Here is a 27,088-nt window from a genome sequence, read left to right on the forward strand (position 1 = left end):
ATGTTAGTAGTGTAAATGAGGTTAGTTAGTATGTAGTTTTCATGTAGTTGTGGGTATGTGTTTTAGGGTTGTAGTGTTAGTTATAACTTATTTGGTGTAGGGTTGTATGTGTAGATATTGCCTATGTGCTATGTAAGTGGACTAATGGGTTGGTGATGTGGCACACCTTGATGCTTGTATTTAAGTATTGGTAATTAAATAAAATGGAAGTAGATAAATTTACAGCAAAGGAAACTTATGTTTCAAGGAGAAGTGAAGTCATGGTTTCTCTCGATTTGAACCACTAGGACCCTCCCTACTATTTTTTTTTCTTTCTTATTTGTGTTACGTCCGATTAGGCATGTAACAGGTTTCATTTGGGATTACAATTCCCTTACTCAGAGAAAAAAGAAGAGCACAAGAGGAGAGAGTCTTATGAAAATGAGACAATAAATCTTCTTTTATAGAAGATAAAAAGACATGAAGACGCTCTTTCATTTACGACAATTGTTCTTAATAATCAAAATTTCTTCACACATCACAAGTGTCTTTTGAATGGATATACCATTACACAAAAATATTTTGAAAATTTTCAACAGAAACTCCATTTCGATATGCAACTGCAGACCTCACTTAACTTCGTTCTAGAGATCTGATTGTTAACCCACACTTTACACCGTGTTCTCCCATCAATAAATCGCCCATTTCTTATTTTTATTTTTCAAGAGTTCAATCCCTAACCTATTCCATGTCCCTTGATTGGCAGCGTAAAATGCATATAATCTGCTTAGTCTTCTACTAAACAAGATTATTAAAAGAAAAAAAAATTTAATTTCAAATTTTATTTTGATTCAATTCTGTTTATGTGGATAAGTGAGGTTCGATCTATTGATCGTAACAAATTTCTTTGTGTGGGAAGTGATATATTTGCCCCCCCCTTTTTACTCGGTACAGCCCCTCTACTTTATTTATGAATTATTATGACTACTCTTTTACACCTCATGGAGCTGCCCAAGTAAAAAAACCGTGAATATATCATTTCTGTTTTCGTGGTTGCTAAAGCCAGGTAGAAGTCCGAGTTCGAGTCCGAGTCCGAGTCCGAGTCCGAACTACAAATCCGTTCGTTTTGTTCCGGATACGAACCAAACCCGGTTCGATCAACATACCCGTAAATAACAAGTAGAGGGAGAGCCAAAACCCTAAACGGGCCTCCCAGTTCAATAGAATGGAAAACAAGCCCCCTTTTGACCCATCTCCGCTCCGACCTTCCCCATCTCTCTCTCCCACGAAAGCCCGTCGGGCCGGAAAAGAAGAGAAGGACATGAACCCAGAAAGTACTGCGTATGTTTTCTTTTCTCCTTTTTTTCATCTCTCATTCTCATTTTCCTATTGCTTTGAGTCTCTAATTATTGAGTTCAAATCTTTGGACTTTTTGTTTCTCCCTAGAGAATCCATGGTTTTATGGGATTTGCTTCTTCTTTTTTTATATGGGTGAAAAGTGGTTTCTTTTATGTATTTAAATTTGAGCCCAATAATCGGTTTTGGACTCACAATCGGTTCTCCAAATCCAAGACAAAAGGGGTTTTATTGTGGGTTGTTGGAGATATTTTGTTTTTTCCAGTTCTTAGTCAGTGATTGAGAGGCTTGGAGAACTATTTTTTTTTTTTAGGTTATTGATATTGGCACTATCATGTTTTGATAATTGTACTAGCTAACTCATTTAGGTTTCTTTTATGTATTTAAATTTGAGCCCAATAATTAGTTTTGGACTCACAATCTGTTCTCCAAATTCAAAGCACGATGGGTTTTAATGTGGGTTGTTGGAGATTTTTTTTTTCAGTTCTTAGTCAGTGATTGAGAGGCTTGGAGAAGTATTTTTTTAGGCTACTGATATTGGCACTAATGTTTTGATAATTGCACTAACTCATTTTGTCTTTTATTATTTAAACAGTTGTTGAAGGTTATTAGTTTCACAAAAGTGTTTAGAAGCCCATTAAAACATGGCTGTGCCAATATCAGTAGTTTTTTTATTATCAGGAAAATGTATAGCAAACTGATCTAGGATAAGTATCTTCAGTTTACCAAAATCCTGAAATTTGAATTTAAATTATGTGTCCAATTATAGGCATACCAGCATCAAAATGTATTAAGGGTCAGTTTGGTCACAAGTAATTACCTCATAGAGTAGGGGTGAATTAAACCTTAAGTAGTCAATAGGGAAGGAGACAAGTTGAGTAGTCTCCTCGTAGAGTAGTGGAAAGCAGTATTTGGTTGTCAAACCTCGTAAAGTAGTGATAGGGAGTTTCATTATTAATATATAGAGAGAAGAGAAAAGGAGAAAAAAAAATTCTATCCAAAGACTATTACTATTTTGTGAATTTTACTAGTAATTTTCTGGTATGCCGTGTCACCAGACAGAGCAGACAAGAAGGAGACAATGCAAGTAGTCTCCTGGTACTTTGAAACTATACATGCAACTAAACAAAGCATTTTGCTGACGTGGCAGCAAAAAATACACAAAACCCCTACAAAACCTAGGATATTATGCATCCAAATAGATCCTAGAGAAAGTTCAATATTTGGCATTTGACATGAATAAGTCTAATTAGTTCCCTTGATTTTCACGGGTTACTCGAAACATACTAGCAACTGTTCTTTTTTCTTTTGGTAAATTAATGAATTTTTGTATGTTGAACTTTATTATATGTTTGTACTAAAATTCTGGGATGTACTATTTTCTTTGTCTATTTATTGTGTACTTATAAGTTATGACATATTCTCTTAATATATACATGTTGTTTATGCTGTAGAGATTGTTTTTATTTGGAGAATACGCCACAATCCGGTGCCAACAACAACACTGCCAACTTAGACACAGTATCATCATCGTTCAAACGTAGAAAGTTAAGATCCGTAGTCTGGGAGGACTTTACTATAATTGTTTCCGAAGATGGCTCTAAGAAGGCAATGTGTAAACACTGTAAAAGACTGTTTACTGGCAATAGTAGTAGTGGGACCACGCATCTCAAGCGACACTTGGCACATTGTTATCAACGTCGACATCTGGATAAAAGCCAACGGATTTTACCATTTGCTCAGTTGGTAACAGATAAAGGGTGTTGGAGTACTTCAAACTTCAAGCTTGATCAGGATCACTGCCGTCAAGAACTCGCAAAGATGATAATCTTGCACCAGTACCCATTCCACATGGTTGAAGATATAGGGTTTGTAAAATTTGTCAAAAGTCTCCAACCTCAATTCAAGATGGTTACATGCAACAACATCATGGGTGATTGCTTAGCAATCTTTCAAAAAGAGAAACAAAAATTGGAAGAATTCTTGAAAAATGTGCCGGGAAAGATTAGCCTCACATCAAACATGTGGACCTTCAACCAAAATGTTGGATATATGTCCCTTACTGCACACTTTATTGACAATGATTGGAAGTTACACAAAAGGATTCTCAATTTTAAGATTTTTACTATGGATCCATCTATTCATCTCGAAAATGCCCTAACCCATTCTATTTCGATGTCTCTCTTGGATTGGAATATTAAGGAAAAGTTATCCACTATTACCTTGGATAATTTCTGTAACAGTGATACTGTTATTGAAATCCTCCAAGAAAATTTTCCAGAAAAGAATATGCTCCCACTCAACGGTCAGTTATTCTGCATGAGTTGTTGCGAGAACATTCTGAATACCATCGCGCGGGATGAGCTAGATGAGATAGGAGAAACCATCCACAAAGTTCGTGAGAGTGTTAAGTATGTTAAGGCATCACATGCACAACAACAAGAATTTGACGAGATTGCCCAACAAGTACGAGTTTCAACCAAGAAGAGCTTGTGCTTAGATACTCAATCAAAGTGGAATTCAACATATCTCATGCTAGAGGCTGCCTTGGAGTTCAGGGAGGCATTTTGCCGCTTAGAAACATGCGACCATAACTACAAAGGAGCCCCGTCTGTGGATGATTGGAACAAGGTTGAAGCTATTTGTATGTTTCTAAAAGCATTCTATGATTCGAAAAAGATTTTCTTGGAAACTGAATTTCCCGCTTCCAATCTATATTTTCACGAGCTGTGGAAAATCCAAGCGCAATTAACTCAGCACTGCACTGACCCAGATCCTTTTATTAGCAAATTGGCAAAGGGGATGCATGAAAAGTTTGATAAATATTGGAAACATTGTAGCTTGGTCTTGACATTTGCCGTGGCTATGGACCCTCGATTCAAAATGAAGCTACTAGAATACTGTTTTTCAAAAATCTATGGGAGCGAGGCTCAAGCACACATCAAACTTGTCCGTGATGGTATTTATGATCTCTACAATAAGTATGTAACCCAGTTGAGCTCAGCTGGTATGGGTGAAGGTTTTGTTGATAATGTTAATGGAATAGATGCTAGTTCTGATTGTAATGATGAGCTCCAAGAGTATGATAAATTCATCAATGAACAAATTACTAATCAGCACGCAAAGTCGGAATTGGATCAGTATTTGGATGAACCTATTTTACCACGAGACCAAGAGTTTGACATCTTGAATTGGTGGAAACTTAATACAGCAAAGTATAATATGCTTTCCAAGATGGCTCGTGATATTTTGGCAATTCCTATGTCAGCTGTTCCTTCAGAGTTATCTATTAGTACAAGAACCAAAGTACTTGATCAATATCGCAGTTCCTTGCTTCCGGAAACAATCGAGTCGTTGATTTGTGCGCAAGATTGGTTGCAGAATACTCTTGGTGGTTCGTTAAGTGAGTGAGAAGGTAACTACCTTTTAAATTTATGTAGTTTATTACCTTTTTACCTTAATAAGTATTCATGTAATGGCTGATAGTTTACTTTTGGACTTTAGCAACTATACTACAGTTTCGCTAAATGTTTCCTCCATCGCTCAATGCAGATGTAGTCATTTTTGGAGATGGGGATTCACATATTTTGAGCTAGTACCTTTGTGGTATGGTTACTTCAGATTCTGCTAAGACTATCACTTTGCACATGATCTTGCACCAAATTTATTTTACTCTTTAGTTCTTCTCTAGTTGTATGAGTTTAGCTGATTCAGCTTTTATCTTACTGTAGTTAGAAAACAATCTACCAATTTATCTTTTATAGATTTTTAGATATCAGATCAAATTTTTAGATTTTGTTTCATTTCCAGTATATGTCTAAAGTAATAAAACTCTTGCCCTTTCATTATTTTCATGAATTTTTTTGTGTCAGAAGATATCTCTTTGAACGTGCGTGACATCCAAAATTTTTTTGGGTGGGTAAGCTGGGATTGGACCTCCAACATTTTTATGCCATATAAAAGTCGATATTATGATTTGAGTAGGTTTATGGAATGAACTGCTCCAGTTTGCAATTTTTCTTCCAGTTGTGGGTCATTCCTTTGTCTTTAGGACCTCCTAATAGGATTGACATTCCATTGGACCAGCACCTTTTATCTGTTACCATATGATTCTCCAATATTCCATAATGAATCAGTCTATTTACCAATAATTGAAAGTATGCAGTTGCTTTCATCATGGCTTGCCAGTCGCAATTAGGTACATGTACATTAATTCTATACAGCATTAAAGGGTAGCTCTCATGAAATGAGTTGCCTCAATGTAATGTGCTATAGACAATTTCAAGTGCATAAGAAGTTCGAGTTTGGGTATTTCCTCTCTATTGCCTGATTGCCTCTCAGTTGTGCAGCTTTGTCGTATCATTGTTTGGTGTATCGTGGATTTTTCCTAAACCAGTAGAACCTGTACTCTCTGGATAACCTTTGGATGATTTGGAAGGAGTGTGAATGGTGGAGTATTCGATTTGAAGTTTAAACCAGTGAGGGCTCTTCGCAGGGCTGAGATCCTCGCGCTTAGATGGGGCATCCGACTTTGGCCCGAGTAAAGAGTTAAACCTTTGGTTGTAAAGGGGGATCCGAGAAACATGATTAGATGGATGCTGATGGGATTGGGGAATCAGTCGATCCCATGTGAAGTTTCAAGGCCTTGTTTTAGCACGTTTATTCCTATCTATTGGATGCCAAGGTTTGATTAGCCTTATTTAGGTTTTCTCTAGTGTCCTCCTTTGAAACAATCTTACTCTTCTTGTTGTAGTTCTGATTTTCTATAAAGATCACCATTCAAAAAAACAGTATGTATATTCCGTCTTTGATATGCTGGTGGGAATTTACTGGCAAATATGCACCCAATATGAATGTCATTCAACAATGCATTTACAGTGTATGCATTATCTGCAAGGCTCAATCTCTTACTGTTGATGAGTTGTTACCTTCTGAAAACCATCTCATTCAGAATTTATTTATCTACATAAAAACCATGGTGAGAAGCATTTTCCAAATTGTGGTACAAAATTGCTCTCTTTTACATCAAGCTACCAAAGTAAAATTCAATCTGAGTGTATTCAAGGCACCAAAGTGTTGCCTCGGTGTCTCAAAGTTAGTGGAAAAGCTTGCAAACCATCCCATTCAGAATTTATTTATCTACATAAAGACCTTGGTGGAGAAGCATTTTCCAAATTGTGGTACAAAATTGCTCTCTTTTACATCAAGCTACCAAAGTAAAATTCAATCTGAGTGTATTCAAGGCACCAAAGTGTTGCCTCGGTGTTTCAAAGTTAGTGGAAAAGCATGCAATGTTTCTGTCCTCCAGCATCCATACTCCCCACAATTATGATCATGGGCTATATAAGTAGGAAGCTGACAAATGCCATGAAATCATCAACAATTACTGCAGAATGCAGAACCTAGCTAAAAATGAGAGAATTCTGTGGGCATGTCTTTGCAACTTAGAAAATTGTGAGCATGGATGGACTCTTCTTTGATACTGCTTAGCATTGTTTTGAAAACCTTACGATTTTCGATTCAAATCAAATCTTATGGATTTCGATATGAATCTCGTGATCAAATCCTAATCTGTATGAATCTTGCGATTTTCGGTTGAATTTTACTGTTCGATCATAAATCATATGATTCATGCAATTTATCTTAGTAGTTTTGTATAAAAGAAAATAGAACTTTCTTTATGAATGAAGAACCTTTCTCTCTTATGCATTAGAAAATGTCTTTGAAAACTCCCTCATGATAAGGAAGAAGACAGGAGTAGGAGTTCGAACGAATCAAACCAGTTTGAACCAATGAAGTACAGTCAATGTGCTTGAGGGCATTACTTACATCGAGGAGAGAGACGACTATAATGAAGACAACATCGACGACTGACCGGGTTTTTATAATTGATATTTGTCATTTAATGTTTGAGACTTTGAGAATTGATATGATCTCTCGTCTTTTATTATTTTTAAGATTATTATCCGATAGGCATGGTTTTGGATGGGAAATAGATGAATAGTCTGTGACTAGTTTATTTGCAAACAACTCATATTATGATATTGAATAAGTAATCATGGTAATTTCTATTCAAATTAATGAATTTATATAAAAACTGGATAATTGGCTATTTTATTATTCTCCAATCTAATATATTTACAAGTTTTTATATTATGTGTGTGTGTGTGTGTGTGTGTGTGTGTGTGAGAGAGAGAGAGAGAGAGAGAGAGAGAGAGAGAGAGAGAGAGAGAGAGAGAGAGAGAATCTTACGATTTACGATCCGATACAATTCGACCACTTACGATTTACGATGTACGATTCGACTCAAATTTACACAACATTGCTGCTGATCACTATCTAAAAACTTCTCGAGTAAATGGTCTCTTTTCCCTAGTTGTCTTCCTTTTACCTTGGCCAAATTGTTTCTTGAGTTCGAGTTTTGCCCGAAAATTGAGTATCCTTGCAAATATAGATTCCATGTTGCCTGGATTCTTGAGAATAGGTACATACCTGCGATGGACAGTTTCTTTGAAATTTAGAGTACCTATGTCTTTTATTTACCATTCGTTGTATTCAGAAGTGTATCTGTACTCTCACCCAAATCCACCTTTATAGATATTGGCAGCACTATTGTACTAGTGATTTATTCAATGGCATAGTCTATACAAATGTAGGATGTACATACCAGCAGCTTTAAAATTTGATTGCTGGTGTTCATCTTGTAATGTATGAATAGCCAAGCAATCATTATAGTGATTTCTAAGACTTGTAAATTCTCAACTCAACTCAACTAAGCCTTTGTCCCAAACTAGTTGGGGTCGGCTAATGAATCCTTTAGAAATTTTTCATGTAGAAGGTGAAAGATCTACCCGGCTCTAAGACTTGTAAATTGTATACATAGAATTATTTAGATGATTATGGAGAATCAACTAACTTTAGTATATGCAAGAAGGGCTTGATTCGCGTATCTAGAAGAAAAGGCCATACATATAACCTTTGTAAAGTATTGGCCAGTTGATGTAATGAAGAGACATACAAAAGAGCTAAAGATCCATCAATTATCTTTTCTCTAATAGAGTGAGCATCAACTTCAATGTGCTTCGTTTCGTTCGCTCATGAAGAACTGCATCCAAAGCAATGAAGATGGCAGCTTGGTTATCACAGTGAAGCGGCATTGGATCCTTAATATGAAATCCTAAGTCAGAGATAATGAAACTAAGCCATAGTAGTTCGTAGGCTCCATGAGAACCTGCCCTCTCTATTCAGCCTAAGCATTGGAGCAAGAAACAACTACTTGTTTCTTGCACTTCCGTGTAACAAGATTGCCCCCAAGGAAGACACCGTATCTTGAAGTAGAGCATCGGTCAATAGAAGATTCATTCCAGCCCAATCCGCATCAGTATATGTTGAGATATCTAAGTACCCATGACAGTGATACATGAGTTCACAGCTCGGGCTAAGACTTGATGTAGTGAAGGATGCGGTAAGCTGCGGAGCATGAGGAACATGTGTGAAATGACTGACCATGCTGAAAACAAAGACATGATGGTGCAAACCCGAGAGGGCTTACAACAACTACCAAGATCTAATGGAGCTCACGGGGCTAATACTTCAACCTTCATTAAACATATCATGCCCAAACAAACAAATAACAGAAATAATTAACTTCAGCCATGGAAACCCACATAAAAGTTAGTTTTAAAGAGAGAAATCAATGCGAGGAGATACTAAACCAATCATTCATTGAATATAAAAGTTCCATAGCATTGAAAAGGGATAAAAAGGTCCACAAAAGTGCAAAACAGTCCTATTACTATTGCTGTCCAGAAATTAAATCCAATGAAACTAGGGCCCAAAGGTTATTAAAGGTGATAAAATCTCTAAACTAGGGTAGGGTAATCGACTAACAAAGTTCCTACGGGAATCTAAAAGGTTAAAAGGTGAAAATAAAGGCTGAAATAAGGAATGATCTCACTGATTGGCATGGCAGTCCTTTCACCACGATATTTCCGCAATAGAGGGCCCAAGAGAGTGGGGGAACGATGCGAGAGCACGTCGCGAAATTCCGGGCAGCAGTTCGTCTTCCAAAAGAGTGATTAAAAGAGAAAAATAAAGAAATAAGATAGAGGGAATCAAGAAAGTGAGAGGGAGAAGGGCGTGAGAGAGATGGGGGAATAAAAAAAAAGATCAAGTGGGGGTGGGAAAGAAGACCAGAGGGAGATAGATAGGGGTAAGGTGGAGAGAGAATGTGAGAAAGAGAAGATGAATAGAGGGGAAGAGATCAAAGAAGAGAGTGAAAGATCAAGGAAAGAATGAACCAACCTTGATTTGAGGTGAGATGGAGAGAGAATGTGAGGGAGAGAAGATGACGCCCTAGGCGTCTTGGGTAGAGGGGGTCGACGTTCCTTTCTCTTCTTTTCACGCATAAAAACCAATTCTAGGGTTTTCGTCCACCCCTTTGCTCTCTTTATATTTGCTTTGTGGGCCCTTTTGTTCCTCCAATAGTATTAAGTCACTTAAGTGGCTTAATTATATGTGAAAGGACTGCTTCGCCCCTAAACTGCAAAGAGGTAAACAAATAAGTGAGGGGCAGCAAGGGAAATAAGCTAATAAAAAAATGTATGATGAATGGTGTGTGGGCGTGTGGGCGTGTGTGTGTGGGCCCTAGTGATGTGGACATCCCCTCACATCTAGGTGGAAACCAAAACAGCCATAAACAAGTCCAATAATACTAAAAATAACAATCTAATGGTCCATCAACTGAATAAAAGATGATCCAACGGTTGGATCACATCACATGATTAGGCTGAGTAATAGTCGGGTAGATAAGCCGGCCAACTAGTCGTTGGTCCTCCTGAGCACGGTTTTAAATTTCCACCGAAACCGTTACGAACTGAGTGAAGTGTTTCCGTTTCCATCCCCACCGAAACCGAAACCGAAATGCATAAACTAAAATCGGAAGTGTAATATTCGTATACTATATTAGTACATATTATTATTATTATTTATTTATTTATTTTTTGAATGGTATATTATTATGTATTAGATAATTATATTTATACTAAGTGAATGCAAAATATGGTGCGTGCATTATTTATAAATATTTATATGAATTACATGTGAAATTTGGCAGGTACTAAATTATTTGACATTCGCGACAGTGCCTGTCATTAGGTGTTTGATGTTTTTAAACCATTATGGATGGTTATCTTGCTTATATGATGATTTCTAAGAGTGTATTGTGCTTATTCTAGCGTTTCCTGAAGTTTCATCTTTAAATTCTATCATTTGCATATGTTGTCAAATGTTTCCTTGATTTTACAGGATCGAAATTTCCAACCAAAACCAAAAAGTTTCCGTTTCTGTGGTGTTCGAAATTGAAACCGAAACTGGAATTTAAAACCTTGCTCCTGAGGAGTAGATAGAGGCTCCCCTGATTAGCATGAAGAGATAGCTTAGGATCCATGGAAGAGCTAGAAGGTTTGCACTCCAACATCCCTATATCCTTCAAAAGATTAAGGGCATACTTTTTGCTGAGACAAAAATATCCCTTTGTTGGATCGAGCAACCTCAAGACTCAGAGAGTTCTGCATGCTACACAATACCTTAACTTCAAAGATTCGACTGAGCTCCTCTTTCATATGTGTGATAAAGACTGTATCCTCGCCAATGAGAATGTATCGTCAACATATACTAAGAGGATAGTCTTGACAGCTGTTCCACCATGTGTAAATAGTGTGTGGTCACAAACAATGGTGCTGAGTTGAGAAAACCGTGCACATGGTGACTGCTTCAAACTATAGATAGATTGGTGTAGGCGACACACCTTCCCATTTGTTCCCTGGAGCATAGAGCCAGGAGTCATATACACTTCCTCTATAATTGTACCATGAAGGAAGGAATTCTTTACATCTAGCTGGTGAACAGGCCAACCCTGGGTTCCCCGTAGGAGCGTATGTGGCACTATTATCAAGGCTATAAGTCTTGGTGAATTCTCGAGCAACAAGGCACGCCTTATATCTCTCAACGCTGAAATCTGATTGGTGTTTCACAGCAAAGACCAATTGGCAACCTACAGGTTTCTTTCTACGAGGGAGAGAAACCATTTCCCAAGTATGATTTCTTGATGGGCCTCCATCTCTTGCATATTAGCAGCTAGACAAAGTGCCCCATTAATGGTATGAGGAATGGATACAGAGTCAACCACAGTAAGAAGTGCCTTGTGGAGGGAAAAACATACTGATATGACACATGCTTGACAAGACTGTGAGTAACGAGAAGATCGAGATCAGCAACATCAGAGGGATCAATAATATAACTGTGCACCTCCTTACTAAGGGCCATGGGGATATCACGATCAATAACAACAAAGGGATCAATAGAAAAATCTGGAACGTTAGTAGGGGATGATGATATACCTGGATGAGAATCCTTTAAGTAAGACTGAGGTGGGGTCATCAGAGAGGGTGATCCATGTTATTTGCGGCGAACATAAGTGATATAGTCCCTTGGGTGAGGAGTAACCGAGTAAGAGCACATGGCCTAGTAGAAAATACTAGAACAAGTAAGACATTGGAATATGTAAAATGACAGATAAACTAGTCATAGGAGATAGTGCATACGCAAGTGAAGAAGCAAAAAAGTAGTCTTCATGAAATGTAACTTACATAGAAGTAAAAATGGTGAGAACTAGAATCAGAACACCCGTAGCCCTTAGATGAGCTAAAATACTCATCAAGAGTACAAACAAGAGCAGTGTTATCAAGTTTATGCCTAGTAGGACGAAGGTCCTAAACAAAGCACACACCCAAAGGCACAAGGTTCGATAAGAAAACAAGAAGCTTGAGGACACTAATTTTGAAAAGGAGTATGGCCCTGCAGGATATGAGATGAGGTGCGGTTAATGAGATAGCATGTCATGTCGTAAGAATGGCCATAGACTGAAAAGACTTAGGTATATGCATACCATATAAAAGGGAATGAGTGGCACCTATAAGATGTCTATTCTTGCACCCAACCACCCCATTTTATTGGGGGGGTGTATGGGCAAGTAAAATGATAAAAATCTCATGACCTTGGACGAACTGAGCATAGGCATTGGAGGTATACTTCCAGTATCTGATTAGAGTGTATTGATAGGCATCCTATACTGAGTGTGAACCGTGGCATAGGGCTAAAAAATGGAAAACATTACATCCTTTGATTTTAGAAGATACAGCAAGTTGCATGTGAAAAGTCATCAATGAAAATTACAAAATATCGAAAAACATAAATAGAAACGATAGAGGATGAGCTTCAAACGTCCGAGTGAATCAAATCAAAAGGGTACATAGTGCGAATCTGTTTAGATAGCTCACACATATCACATTGAAAAGTGACAAAGTTATGTAGTGCTTTGAATTGAGGTATCAGAGAACAGAGAATGAAACCCTAAATGTCCCAGTCTAGCATGCCACAAAAAAGTGTTACGATTGGCTGCAGTAGGAAATGGAAAACAAGAAACAATAGATAATTTCCCAATAGAATCTGTGATAATAACTGCTTCCATATCATCTAATGCATATCAAAGTAGTAAAGGGATCCTCCTTGTAGTAAGCTCCTAAAATACATAGCGAGAAGGGTAAAAAATCACACAATAATTTAGTTGTATTGCAATACTACTTCTGGAAAGAGATTAGTGGGCAAATATGGAATACATAAATGCCTAGAAAGAGAAAAGAGGACGAGATTGGAATGATTCTCATTCCCAAGATAAGACTAGAAAAACCATCAGCAAGACAGATCCAAACCGATGTAGAAGGTGGAGAACTCAACAAAAAACTACAGGAGTCACCAGTCGTGATTAATGGTTCCTGAGTCAATGAACCAACAAGAAGAGGGGAGAAACAAAGAGGCAGTGAAGGCCCATGAATCTGCGGTACCTGGGATCTTAGCCTCTGTAATAAGAGAAGGCGTATGTGGCTCTATAGTCTCCTTATCTCGGAACCTAGCTTGGAGACCCAACTGTGCTCTCGTAGTCATAGCCATTAGAGAATTAGCAAGCAAGAGGTGTTAGATGGGCATGACGAGGCCAACAGACACGCTGAAGGGCCCCGAGAGGTGTTAGCAGTATACCCAATAAGTTTGTAGTAGTGATCACAACTATGACCATGCCGGCTACATTACGTACAAATAAGTGATGCATGTACATATTTTCAAAGGAAAACTACGAGCCGGTGGAAATACAGGCAACTTCAATGATTTAAACCATTTATCTGCTAATCCTTGCTATGGATCTGTCATGCATTAAAATCCTGTTAGATATTAGGGCGATTTTAGGATGCTGCTTTTCAAGGGCATAGATGGAAATACACAAAACTATGTAGCTAATTTTGGAGAGGCTTGGAAGCATTAATGCAATAGTCTACAATACTCTAAGCATCTTCTTGTATCTTGTGTAGTAGTATTTTTTAGATTTATTCTTATATTTTTGTGTGGCTGTCAAGAGCTCTAGTAAAATTATTTGTTATAACTTCTTAGATATACTCTAGAATAGGTTTAGAATGTTCCCTAAGAACCTATACATCTATTATATATACTAAATGGCAATTATCATTGTTTTTTTTACCATGGAAAATTTTTATTGGAAATATTTTCCGTGAAAGATTTTATTTGAATTTTTTCCATGAATAGTTTTATTGAAAAGAAAAAAAAAATCCAGTATTTTGTAAACTCATTTTCCATGGAAATTATTTTCCAAAATTGAAAATTTTCCCATTTTCATGGATTATTGCAAACCAATTAGTCATTGGATATTTTCCATGGAATATTATTTTCCAATGAATTTTTTTAGTCACACGTCATGCGTATCATGGGTGGACCCAGCATTCTAGACACGTTTTGAATCTTTTGATGGGGGTGGGGGCCTCTATTTTGCACCCTATGCAAAATAGAGGGGCCAACCTCTGTAAAATGGATGGGGCCAACCATTTTGCACCTTATGTTTTGATGCCCCCCCCCAATTTTACACCTCATGTTTTGATGGGTGGTCCCACCATCTCCACCCAGACCCATGCATAGGGTGGGGACTACGATCTTACACCTCAATTTTTATGGGGTGGGTGGTAACATTTCACGCGCGCGCACACACACATGTGTAATCTGTGTGTGTCCCATTTACTTGGGTAAGAGAATGAAATCTGAAGTTCTTGATAAGTTTTGGATTGTCATCTCTTTGAATGTTGCAGCAATAATTCTGTCGTGTCTCAAGTAATAGTCGGCCATCCATTACATCAAGTAGTATAAGAGCCAAGTTCTTTAGAGAGAACACCCAAAAGGTAATTGGGTTGGTAAATAAAGATTGAGATTTTCACACTAGAAGTTCGCTATTGAATTTGCAAGCATATAGCTATAGAGAAGAGCGTTGCTTGAGTCAATCTTTTTATTGCATCTATAAATACTTTTCTCCCAGAACAACTTCTTCGTTTGAATGTAAAAAGTTATAAAATTATAGTATTCAAGTGAGTGATTTTTGTATCTCAAATTTTATGTGATATTATTGAAAATAGATATGCTGAACTTGTAACTGAACAAGCTTTTAATGATCTTTCTCCAACTCAAAATAATTCATTAAAGAAGAGTAAAAAACATTAAGGGTTAATGGCAAAACTATTGAAGACAAAAAAAGTAGTTGAAAAGATTCTTAGAAGTATGTCGACCATTTTGATAATATTGTTGTTGCAACAAAGGAGTCAAAAGATCTGTCTACTTTATCTTTAGAGAGTTTATTTTGTAACATTCTAGGGGACATAAATTTAGGCTTAATCAAAAGGCTAAACCATCTTTGGAGCAAGCATTTCAAACACAAGCTTCATTCAATTAAAGAAGAAGAAGTCAAGGATCAAATAGAAGAGGAAATTGAGGCAATGGAAGAGTAATAACACAAAAAAATTGATCAGACTTATGATAAATCCAACATCCACTGTCACTTCTGTAATAAGTATGGTCTTATGCTAGTCAAGGATTGAAATCTCGGTTTCAGTTTTGGCCTCTACCGAAACCAAAATTTAAATCTGAAATTTTAAAATTTCGGCCGAAATTTAAGCCGAAATCCGAAATAAATTTTCAAATTTCGGAAATCCGAAATAAATTTTCAAATTTCGGAAATCCGAAATTTTGGACCTAAATTTCGAATTTCGGCCAAAATTTAAAACCTTGATGCTAGTGAATGTAGAAAAAATAAGTATTATGGTAGGAACCATGCTAATTGCACATATAAAGAAAAATGGTGATACATCAAGTGCTTTATTATTAATTTTTAACTCTGTAAATAATGTCTCTCTCTCGGTATTTTCGTAAAGAGTCTTCTTTGTCCTTTGTCAAAACTAAAACCAAGAAGCTGGCAATTTCTGCCTCGAATCTCCTCGAATCTCCTATTAGAAAGGGTAAACCAATAATCATCTCATTTTTTGATATACAACCTCCAATGCCATGGCGGAACAAGAGCTTCTTGACCAGAAATATCTTGGAACAGGCTAGCAAGCCAAAGTGTGTGAGACCTTGGCTTGAATATGAGGCATGTGAGAAAAGGATCAAAGGTGACGAAACTGGCCACAAACACTGCACTGGGTAGTATTTTGATTACTGGTCGTGTATTGACTAGGAAGTTGCACTGCAGCTCTTTGCAAAAGTTAAATGATTAAAGGGACTTTCATAGGTTAGTGATGTTTCCTTCTTTGTTATTCATCAATATCCAGTGACATTTTATGGACATTCAGTTTAGCTGCTACATGCTCCAAACTCCAAAGTAGCTATGGTTGTATGGTCCTTTTCCTTTTTCTTTTTTTTTGGAATGGCAAACATTTTCATTGAAAAAAGAGGCCGAGATGGTTGATACAACATCAAAGAAAGAAGAAGAGAATATATAGTGCAGACAATAAGAAAAAACTCCAGCTATGGCTAAGGGGAAATGGAGGAGTCATTTTCCGCTTGAAATTATCCTTTGCAGCCAAGAGACGTGGGCAACATGGAGATGTTGCCATGTCATTCCCCTCCACTTGTGGAGAACTTGACCTCAAGTTCATTGGTGTTGTCTTCATAGCATCTCCAACCTCAAAGACTTTGGCACATTGATGCTTGGCTTTTTCGGCATCGTACCTAATATTATTAGATTGAGCAAGCTTCTTATGCTTCTTTTTGACACCTTTGTATGTATACTTCCTCGTAGGAATGGGATCATCTGTATTTTGTTCCTCTTCATGCTCTTCTTCATCTTCGTCACCAACGACTAGATTTGTCGTCTGCCGGCCACCTTGGGGACACTGATTAGATTTGTGACCCACTTGGTTGCACTTGTAGCATATGATCCGCTGCTCGAACTGCGACTCATACGGATCTCGCCGTGGAATTTGGGTCGTTGCTGAAGTAGTAGGAATATCTCCACGTCCTCTTCCTCGTGTCGGGAACGCTTGGGTAGATTTATTTACCCCGACAGGAAGATCCAAAACCGCCTTCTCTTTCGCCGTAGAAATCGTCGTCTGCGATGTCTTTACCACGGTTTGACTCACGTTAAAATCTCTCTGAGGCGAACGGTTGAACATGGTCTCAACTTGTTCCGCCATCTTTACCGCCTCAGACAACATCTAAATCGGGTAGAGGGCGAATTGATCATGAATCGCCTGATGAAGACGTCCTTTGTAGCGTGCCACTCGTTGTGTCTCTGTCTCCGAAATATCGTTTCTAGACGATAGCCGGTAGAACTCTTCCGTATAATCTCGAACCGATCTATCACCTTGGCGACAATTTTGGTACTGTTGAAAGAGTACCTGATCATAATCAATGGGAAGAAATCTCTCACGAAGGATTTGACGCATCCGTGCCCATGTCCGGATTGGTCTCTTTCCCATCCTTGTACGAGAAAGTTGAAGTTGTTCGCACCATGCCGAAGCACCTCCCTTAAGTTTGATGGCCACAAGCTTTGTTTTCTCTTCCTCGGGTACCTCCATGTAGTCGAAAAATCTCTCGATTGCCGCAAGCCAATAAAGAAAATCTTCGCTATGGAGTTGCCATTAAACTTGGGCAAATCCACCTTAATACGATAATCGCTATCACGAGCTGAGGTTTGCGAAACACGACCACGGGCATGTCTTGGGTGGACGATGTTGTCAAATTCCTCCTCGTTAGAGTAATCATCATCGGGAAAATACGTAACTCTTGTGCGGGGACGTTGAACTTGATTTAGAGCTTGTTCCCGTTGCCAATCACCGTCGTTGATTTGGGGTTGCTCGCGCTCAATAGGATTCAACCGTGCCAATTGCTCCGCTATTTGATTAACGCTAGCTTGTAGGACGTTGAACATCTCTACCGTCACGGTCGACGCGGAAGATGACTCCTCCACGTTATTAATTTAGGGAGATGAGTACAACTGAAGATAAAAGTTCATTTTTATATTTTTTCAGTAGTTGAATCCGAGTGGGAATTTGAGTCTAGGAATAGGTGCTGCCGAGTGAATATTGTTTGTTAGGAGTTAGTAATAGCTGTTAGATCAAATCAAATCAATGGTCAAGATAGAGTCCTAGTTAAAGAATGAAGTTAGTGGTTCGATCGGTGTTGAAATTAATTAACCTCGACTCGTTCTTCGCGCTTCCGGCTACGCCAAGAAGAGAGGTCAAGGAGGGAGGATGTCATAATTCATAAATCTCTGGGTCCTCTTTAGAGAGGCCATCCCCTTCTAAGGCTTCGCTATTAGATGACCTCCTCACGTTCCGAAAAGCGATCCACAAACCTGCCACTCTATCCTAAATTTCATCAAAGAAACTAGCAAATCTCCAGGGAAAAAGATGGGAACCAGTAAGCCAACGAATCACATTGAGAGCGTCCCCTTCCACCACTACCTCATACAAAGCATCTCTATCTAGGAGTTTGATACCTTGATTGGCAACTCTCACTTCAGCTTCACTAGAGTCTGCCACTCCTATAGGACCCTTAAAAGACTTCCTTTATGAGCCCTCTGCATCCCTTAAATGACCCTCAATTCCTGAAGGGCCGGGATCCCCCAAGCTACAGCCGTCAAAATTAAGTTTTACAAGGCTAGTGGCGGGAGGCTCCTACCCCTGCACAATCTTTAAGGAAAGCTCTTAACTGTAACACACCATGCTCCATCCGTTACAAAGCTAGGTTTTATTTATTTAAAGTTATTGTCATCAAAGGACATGGTGAAAAGATCAATCGAGAAAGTTATGTAAAGGTTGCATAGTTGTAGAGCAACATAGAAACCCTTTTCAAGTTGGATAATCTTGGAGAGCCTCAACAAGGTTTTAAATTTACCCTAAAAATTGGGGTGGGAATACCCTATGTCATCACAAAAAAAAAAGGTTTTAAATTTTGGTTTTGTCGGCACGGAAACAAAAATATTTTGTTTTCGGTGGACATTTTAGTGTAATCTTGTAAAATCACAGAAACGTATGGAAACATGTGCAAATGATGAAATTTTAAGATGAAACTTTGGGAAATGCTAGAATACACACAAATACATACTTAAAAACCATCACATAAGCAAGAAAGCCATCCTTCATGGCTTAATCACATCGAACACCTAGTGACATTTGTTGTTGCACATGTCAAGAACAGTGAAGTCAAGAAACAAGTACAATAATAAAGTATAAGAAAGTACAATGACTAGTCTCCCCTCTAAGGAAACTCTTATGTCAAGACCATAGAGTGTTCGAGGTATTATTGATCTCATGTTGATCTTGCATCCCATGCATAAGATATGGTTATTTTGTTTTGAAGTTCAATGATGTTTCCTACCAAATATCATTCTCTACATTAATGTAATGAAATGAAATGCAAATAATAACATCTTTCCATTTTCTTGTCATTCCGACCATTTCGGTTGAATTTCGGGAATTTCGGTGGAAACTTTTTAGAAATAATGACATGGAAGGAATTCATGTAGATTTTGTTTCAGTAGGGATGGAAATGAAAACATTTCGGTCGTTTTGGGGAAGTTTCTAGGAAATTTAAAATCATGAGCCTCAAAGCCTTTAGATTTTGTGCTTTCATATTTATGAGCCTATGGAGACACCATCGCATGAAAGCAATAGGTATTATCTCATCTTTATAGGTGACTTAAGTAGAATCAAGGTTTTAAATTTCAGTTTCGGGGTAATTTTGGTCCTCACCAAAACCAAAATTTTAGCTGAAATCCCGAAATTTCAGCTGAAATTCAGTAAAGGTGCTCGAAATGTCATTTTCTGGGCCGAAATTTTGTAAAGGAATTTTTAAAAAATTAATATTTTATCAAAAATTTTAGCGAAATTTCCAAAATTTCGACCTAAATTTGGTGAATTTCAGTTTCGGAATGTTTCGGTTTCAGTCCTCACCGAAATTCGAAATTTAAAACCTTGAATAGAATGACCTGGAAGTATTTTCTTCTGTTTTTTTTTCGTTTTTTTTTTAATGGCAACTTGGAAGTATTTTCTATAACAAAGTTTGAGACTTAAAAATTTTCAACTCTTTATAGTTCTTGTTGAGAAGAAAGTGGGTATGAAATAAAGGTCTTAAGAACATGTAACGATGGTGACTACATTTCAAAGAAGTTTTTACAATTTTATGAGAAAAAATGGAATTAGCCTTCAGTACACCACTAGCTATACTTCTCAGCAAAATGGAGTAGCAAAGAGAAGGAATATGACATTTATTTATCTTGTAAGAAGTATGCTGAATGATAAATCTTCCACGGGCCCTCGCTGCACTGAGCGGTTCAAATATTGTGTAGCTAATCACTGAACGTGTTATAAATCTCTAAAATCCTAACGGGCAAAGATGGCACTTATTGGGCCTACAATCTGCATCACAGAATCTATTTCTTGTTGTATTTATTTGTTGAATAAATCTTCTAACGCGAAGAACAAGGCATCTCAAGAAACATGGGGCAATTCAAGCCTGCGGTTTCTCATCTTTAGTGTGTGTGAGAGAGTGCTTGCTTATGCATCTATTAAAAAAGAAAATCCAATAATGTTGGGTGACAAAGGAGTGGAGCATTTATTTTTTAGGTACAATGCGTGGTTATAGGAGTATAAACTCTATTACCCTATCACTAAGAAAAGTCGATGGATGAGATCAATCTAATATGATCATTGGATGGAAGAGTTGTGTTTGTCAGGTTAATCGCAATAACACACTTATGAAAATCATTACATAACAATATAAAATCAAACAAAAAACTAGAAGAAAACAGTCAGTGTAATGATCTTGAGGCTCTAATATGTAGAACAAATAGAGATTAGATATTACCTTGGAGAATAATAGAGAGGTAAGAAGCATAGTTGATCTGAGGCCTCATACCTTATGGCTTCTGTTGCATGGATTCGGATTCGCGTGTCGGGATCCGACATGGATTCGAGGTGTCAGATTCGGCAAACCCCAAAAGGCAGGATTCGTGCATTTGGTAATTTTTCTCAACTCAACAGAACTCAACTCAACAAAGCCTTTGTCCCAAACTAGTTGGGGTCGGCTAAATGAATCCTTTAGAAAAAAATCATGAAGAAGGTAAAAGGAATCTACCCGGCTCTAATCCTGGTTCTAGTTGGGTTTTTTTACGTGGATAATTTTCTTCCATTCTATCCTATTCAAGGTCATGTTCTCTATTATGTTCCTAGCTATCAAGTATTTCCTCAATGTTTCTACCCAAGTTGTTTTCGGTCTACCCCTACCTCTTTTTACTCCATCAATTTGGCACGAGTCGCCTCCTCACCGGAGCATCCAAAGGCCTATGTTGGATATGTCCAAACCATCTTAAGCGGTGCTCTCTCATCTTCTCCTCAATTGGAGCCACCCTCACCTTTTGTACAAATGTCTTCATTTTTAATTCTATCTAGCCTTGTGTGGCCGCACATCCATCTAAGCATTCGCATCTCCACTACACTCATGTTATGCACATGCTGCTTCTTGGTGGCCCAATATTCTGAGCCGTATAGCATGGCTAGCCTCACAGCTGTCTTATAAAATTTCCCTTCAACTTATTAATTTTTATTAAATAAAGTTTAAAATTTATATATATATATATATATATATATATATATATATCTGTGTGTGTGTGTGTAATTTGAGGTTGGAGATTCGAGGCATTATGGCTTTTATTGAGAGTCTAAAAAGAGGGGGGAAGAGAGAGGGGGGGGTCTTTGTTCTTGGGTGGAGAGTCGTGGCTTTAGTGCTTTTATTAAGAGAGGATATGCTGCGCTTTTATAAAATAAAAGTTTAGAAGAAAGCACTTTTAAAAGATAAATATAGAGGATTCACATTTCAAAAGAGACAACGATGTGTCATATTCACCCGAAAAAATAGGATTCATGCGGGACATGGCTACACAATAATCCGGTTGTGTCCCATGTGAATCCACGTCTGATTTGCATGTCGAAACATGTCGACATGGATTCGGCGTAGGAGGGCAAAGAATCCATGCAACATTGTTATATCCCTAGGGCATCACACCATAGGTTGATTGGGCATCACACCGCAATCTACGGGAAATAAATTTTCTTTGTATGAAAAAAATGGTGGTTTCATAATCATAAGATGATCTGCATTTGCCCCTGAGACTGCATATTTATAAGAAAGAAAAAATGACTAGAAAGTTTTCAGACCTGAATCAAATCCAAATATTTTTGGATAAAACTTCCCCTCTAACCTATGAAATCCCAGACCTATTTCCCTTCCGCCTCTTGCAAGAAAGAGATACTCCCCTCTTTATTGATGTCGTGGGCATGGGTGGGCATTATTTCATAATTTAAGTCACTTTAAGTGATTTAGGTGACAAACTTAATATACTGAATTTGCTTTATTGACTTAAACATAAATAAAAACATTAGGAGCTATCCTCTTCTCTACATCTGATTTAGTTTGTTTGTCTTCTCTTTGGCATAGTAAGGAAACAAGCTTCTAATTTTCTTTCTAGAGATGTTTTAAATAATTGTTTCAACTTTGAACAACATATCAAGGCTCATTTCTGTCAAACAATCTTCCATATAGCATACTAAGAGTTTATCTTCAGTTGTTATTTTCACAACACTATACATCAAAAGATATCTCCAACAAGTTTACAAATGCAAATGCACAATGCCTCCAATCCAGCCCATTTTGCTCAGTGGCGATGAATGGCTCTGTATTGGGTTAGAGTCACTTTGACAGGGATCAAGGTTCAAACTTACAATTAAAATCCTCCATGATAACTCATCCAGAGAAAAAGGGCATAGTGACCAAATAGAAAAGGGTATAGGAGCGCAACCACATTTGTGCATTACAACGTACTTCAATTTTTATTTTTTTGTGGTAAAAGCCTACTATCACATCCCGTTGAATTTTGTTGTGTTTTAGTGTGTTAATTCTTTTGTCACAATATTAGATGCTGAAAATTATCATTTAATAGCTTATTGAATGGATATTTGCAGCTTGTAAAAATTTCCAGTTGATAGTCTGTCTTTGGGACCTTCTAACAGGAGTGTTGTTCCGTAGGATTTGCACCTATATGTTTTATGCCATGTGATATTGCACTGAGTCCTAGTCCGTGATTTTTTTTTTTGAACACATTAACTTTTATTCCAATAAAGGTGATCATTACAAATAAAGGAAAGGGCACAAGATGTCCCCGCCCTTTGATTTACAGATCAGAAAAACCCAGAAATGGACGGGCATACAAATCAAATAAAAGCAAAGCAGCTCAGCTAAGTTCCTCCATTTGTCCTTTGAAGACAATACACGTGACAGCCGCTCGAGCACCTTCTTTAGCTAGCCCATCCGCCATGGAATTGGCTGATCGCCCCATGTGTCTAATAAATGGATGGATCCCGGATTTCATCAAGAATATGGTGAAGATGCCACGGTCCCAGGCACCGGTTCGAGGCCCAAGAAATGACATTAGCAGAGTCCCCCTCCACCAAGGGGCCTAAGTTGTGATTAATGAACCAGTGAAGACCGAATAAAAGAGCACGCGCTTCCGCCTCATTAGCATCACAGATACCAAGCAGGCCGGAATAGGAGGCAATTACAGTGGCCTTATCATCATGAACAACCCTACGCATACCAGCCAAACCTGGTTTGCCTAGAGAACACCCATCAAAATTAAGTTTGAACCAGCCAGCCTCCGAAGGAGACCAAGACGGTAGGATGACCTAGTGATGCTTACGCTCAGAGGATACCGATTGCCAATTGCACAAGATATGACCAACAGAGTACGGGATTCCCGCCTTAGATTTAGACCAAACAATAATTTTTAGCTTGATCTCAAGGGCCACATAATTCCAAGATCTAGCCTTATTCAAGAAAATGTGATTATTCGTTTCACACCAAAGATGCCAAATGATCGCGACTGGGACCAACGACCACATGCTATTGCCGAAGCAACCCGAGAAAGATCCGCCCCAAGATCGGAGAACCTTAATAATTCGACGTTGTAAAATAGTCGAAATATTGAAAGACAGGAAAATGTTCATCCATACCGCATAAGCATTAGGGCAAGCAAGGAGAAGGTGATCAAGAGGGATTCATCAGCGCAATGGCATAAAACACACCAAGAAGCCATCCGGACACCTCTTTTTTTTCAATCTGTCACAAGTGTTGATCCAATGGTGTGATTCCAACCAAGCAAAGCCAAAATGCGCAGTGGCAGCCAGTTTCCAAAAGCGACATCGCCGAGAGTGAGGGCGGGTACCTTCGTCCAATCGGTGGAATAAAGATCTTACCGAGAAGCCACCTTCAACTTCAGGTATCCAAATCCATTCGTCGTCTACAAAAGGAGATAAATAGGTCGACGATAGAAGCCCCAAAAGAGATGAAAAATCCTCAATTTCATCCTCTTTTAGGTTATGTCACAGCCGGATATCCCAGCTTTGATTCTCAGAGCCTTCACTTCGGATCAGATTCTCCGACACATATGTAGCGCGGTCTGTAGGTAATCGATAAAGGCGGGGATACAATTCCATCAGAGACTTATCCCCTATCCAAAGATCCTCCCAAAACCGTACAGAGTTACCCCTACCCACTTTGAATCTAACCAGCTTAGAGAAAGAGATTCTAGCATATTCAACAGATCTCCAAACACCCGATCCCCTGCCAGCCGTTGGACCTTTACACTCCCAATCACCCCAGCCCTTGCCATACTTGTCCCCGATGATGGTGTGCCATAGTGCCTCCTTTCAACTCCGAATCGCCACAACCATTTGCCGAGAAGGGATTTATTGCGCAGCCATATCCTTCCAATGGCAATGCCACCCCTTCCTTTGGATTTGCAAACTTTTTCCCACTTCAATAAATGCTTGAGGCGTTTTTTATCCTTTGCCATTCGTTCCCATAGAAAGTCCCTTTGGAGTTGTTCGATTTGAGCAGCAATCCTAGCCGGTATCTTGAATAAAGACATGAAGACAACGTCCTAGTCCATGATGATTTTTTGTTTGTTTTTTGAATCCTTCTAGTCCATGATCTTTACCACTGCTTGCAGTTTGATAAATGGACCTTAATATCTCACACAGGATGAAGGTTTACTCTTAATAACATACAAGTTTCTTGCACTTGTTTTCGATGAGTTTTTCCCTTCTGAAAACTATGTCCATCAGAAATTATCCATGTATGTTTGTTTCTTTAATGTAGTTGTGGCAATTTTTGCTGATCAAAATAAGTATATGTTTTTTTTTTTTTTTTTTTTTTTGAGAAGCGATTGTGAGTCCGAAACTGATTACTGCACTCAAAATTTATCATAAATTTCAGTCCAATAATCAGTTTTGGACTCACTTGCTTCGCAAAGTCCGAAACAAACAGAGCCTTACGAGTTTGCCCGGGTTGAACAATTTCTTTGAACATTTGGAAACCACTAGAAAACCTGCTTTTTTAAAGTCTATCATTCGTTTTTGTTTGTCAGTATATCTCTTTACCCAGAATTATGTATTACAGATAATAGCAGGATAAAATAATAACAATTCCATGTATGTGATTCCGTAGTCTATACAAAGAAGATGAAGACAATGAGAACTGGTCGCAGTTTCCACACAACTGTTGGCTATTAATTAGTAATTCTTGTAAATTTTAGATCAGTTGCCAAATTCCTTATTCTGTCATTTTATAAGATTTATCTTACATCAGTGTATAATTCATTATTTCTAAAATTAGATGTTGTACTGTTTCCAACTTTAAAGCTGTCATAGTTGGGTTGATTCAAATATAAGAGAAATTATATGATGCCCGACCGTGAAAATGTAAAGGGCGGAAGGAGACAGAACCTGCTGCCTTGGTTTTTGAACCAAGAAAAAGTAAAAAACGGAGCTTTCCCTTGGATTAAAAATCAAAGGAGAGAGGTTTTCTCTCTCTCCGCCCTTCATTTTACAGTCGGGCATCATATAACTTCTCCAAATATAAAGTCTAGTAATAATCAATGAGTGGAAAATGCACCATTTCTACAATTTAATCATCAGAATTTCAATTGCAATGTCATAGATGATTGAAACAACCCAGCTTGACCACCTGAAAATAATGGCAAAAGCAAATTCTAATTTCACTTGGGACTTATATTTTGAATCATGTTTTTTAAGTTTTTGAATGTATATTCAAGTTCTAACAACTTGTACGGTTTTTTTCCACAGGTTTTTTGTGCATAGCAAGCACAGGCTTCGAGAGCATCAGTTGGGTATTGAGCCTCGTCGTCTACTTATTTATGTCGGATTGATTATTTTTTATACAGGGTTCAGAGTTCAAACTCAAGGAACAAAGAACTAAAGATCAGTTCCGAGAAAGGTTTGAGTGCTTAGAGGATTCGATAGCGTTTGTTGAGCGGAAAGCCTTCATTCAGTGTAATTTGTCTCAACACAGAGTTGAAACCATGGATCAGTCACCAACTTCGGCAGAAATTCGACTAACATTTAGCAAAATTTTCTGAATTAAATTGCGAATTTTACAAGTTGAAACCCTGAGCTTTATCAATCAAGCAACACAGTTAACAAACATACTATGGAATCCTGACCAAACTTTTCCCAGAGTGTTTTTTTCAATATATTTTGAATGTTTTCCTAAGTATTCCCTAACCCGAAAATGGTGACTATGCGATGGGAGGAAGTTTTCTGTTACATATTAACTATTAAGCAACCTTTGGGCATTGACTAAGAAAACCCTGATTGTATTTAGATAAAGGTTTAAAGGCCATTGATATCAATCTTTTGCCTGCTCTACTGTCCTAGTGATTAATGAAATTCTGTATTAGAGAATTTGCTTAGAAACCCTTTTGATTTTAATTTTCTTTTCATCAACAGCCAGGATGAGTTTCTTCTCATTTCTTGGTTATTAGGTATTATTCTATCTTAATACAAATAGAACAGGTTCGGATTGGAGATTTTTGGAAGGTGACCTAGCCCCATTGAAGAGCCCTAATAAAACTGGAAATCTGAACTTTAGTATTACCGTTCTGCCACTAATTAGGGGCAAGAGAAGTTGAAGTCAATTAGGAATGCTCCGGTAGAGAGTGACCTGGCCCATACTTATAGAATAGTGGGTCCCACCTTGATTGATCTAGACCGTTCATTTAATAGGAGATATAAAGCATGGCCTCTCAAATGGACTGTTCAGATCAGTCAAAGGTGGGATCCACTATGCTTTATGAATTGAAAAATAGTAGTTGAAAGATAATAACAGTTTGCATATAACATCACAGAAAATATAAAGATTCAAAAAACTCATTTCAGAAAAATCTCAAATTTCTTTCAAGAAAATATCATATCTTGGAGAAGTTTTTTATTGCCGCTCCAAATCTTTT

The 27,088-nt window shown here is 37.9% G+C and overlaps 1 protein-coding gene and 1 pseudogene across 1 annotated transcript; both read left to right on the plus strand.

The window, feature by feature from the left end:
* Positions 1–1,064: 1,064 nt before the first annotated feature.
* Positions 1,065–26,491, plus strand: LOC143876695 (zinc finger BED domain-containing protein RICESLEEPER 2-like). The gene is made up of 4 exons (XM_077378385.1): positions 1,065–1,320; positions 2,790–4,750; positions 4,888–4,941; positions 25,926–26,491. Exons 1-2 carry the CDS (start codon positions 1,205–1,207, stop codon positions 4,744–4,746), a joined length of 2,073 nt encoding a protein of 690 aa, XP_077234500.1. The 5' UTR covers positions 1,065–1,204; the 3' UTR covers positions 4,747–4,750; positions 4,888–4,941; positions 25,926–26,491.
* On the plus strand, positions 15,787–15,994 carry LOC143886343 (cytochrome b-c1 complex subunit 6-1, mitochondrial pseudogene; annotated as a pseudogene).
* Positions 26,492–27,088: the final 597 nt, after the last annotated feature.

The sequence above is a fragment of the Tasmannia lanceolata genome, unplaced genomic scaffold, assembly GCF_043159265.1.
Source record: "Tasmannia lanceolata isolate RefF3 unplaced genomic scaffold, GAP_Taslan_0.1 ptg000002l, whole genome shotgun sequence".
Classification (NCBI taxonomy): Eukaryota; Viridiplantae; Streptophyta; class Magnoliopsida; order Canellales; family Winteraceae; genus Tasmannia; species Tasmannia lanceolata.

Coding starts and splice junctions, on each gene's coding strand:
- LOC143876695 (XM_077378385.1), top strand. CDS start 1,205: ATGGAAAACAAGCCCCCTTTTGACCCATCTCCGCTCCGACCTTCCCCA. Junction 1,321..2,789: donor ATGAACCCAGAAAGTACTGC/GTATGTTTTCTT, acceptor TTTATGCTGTAG/AGATTGTTTTTATTTGGAGA.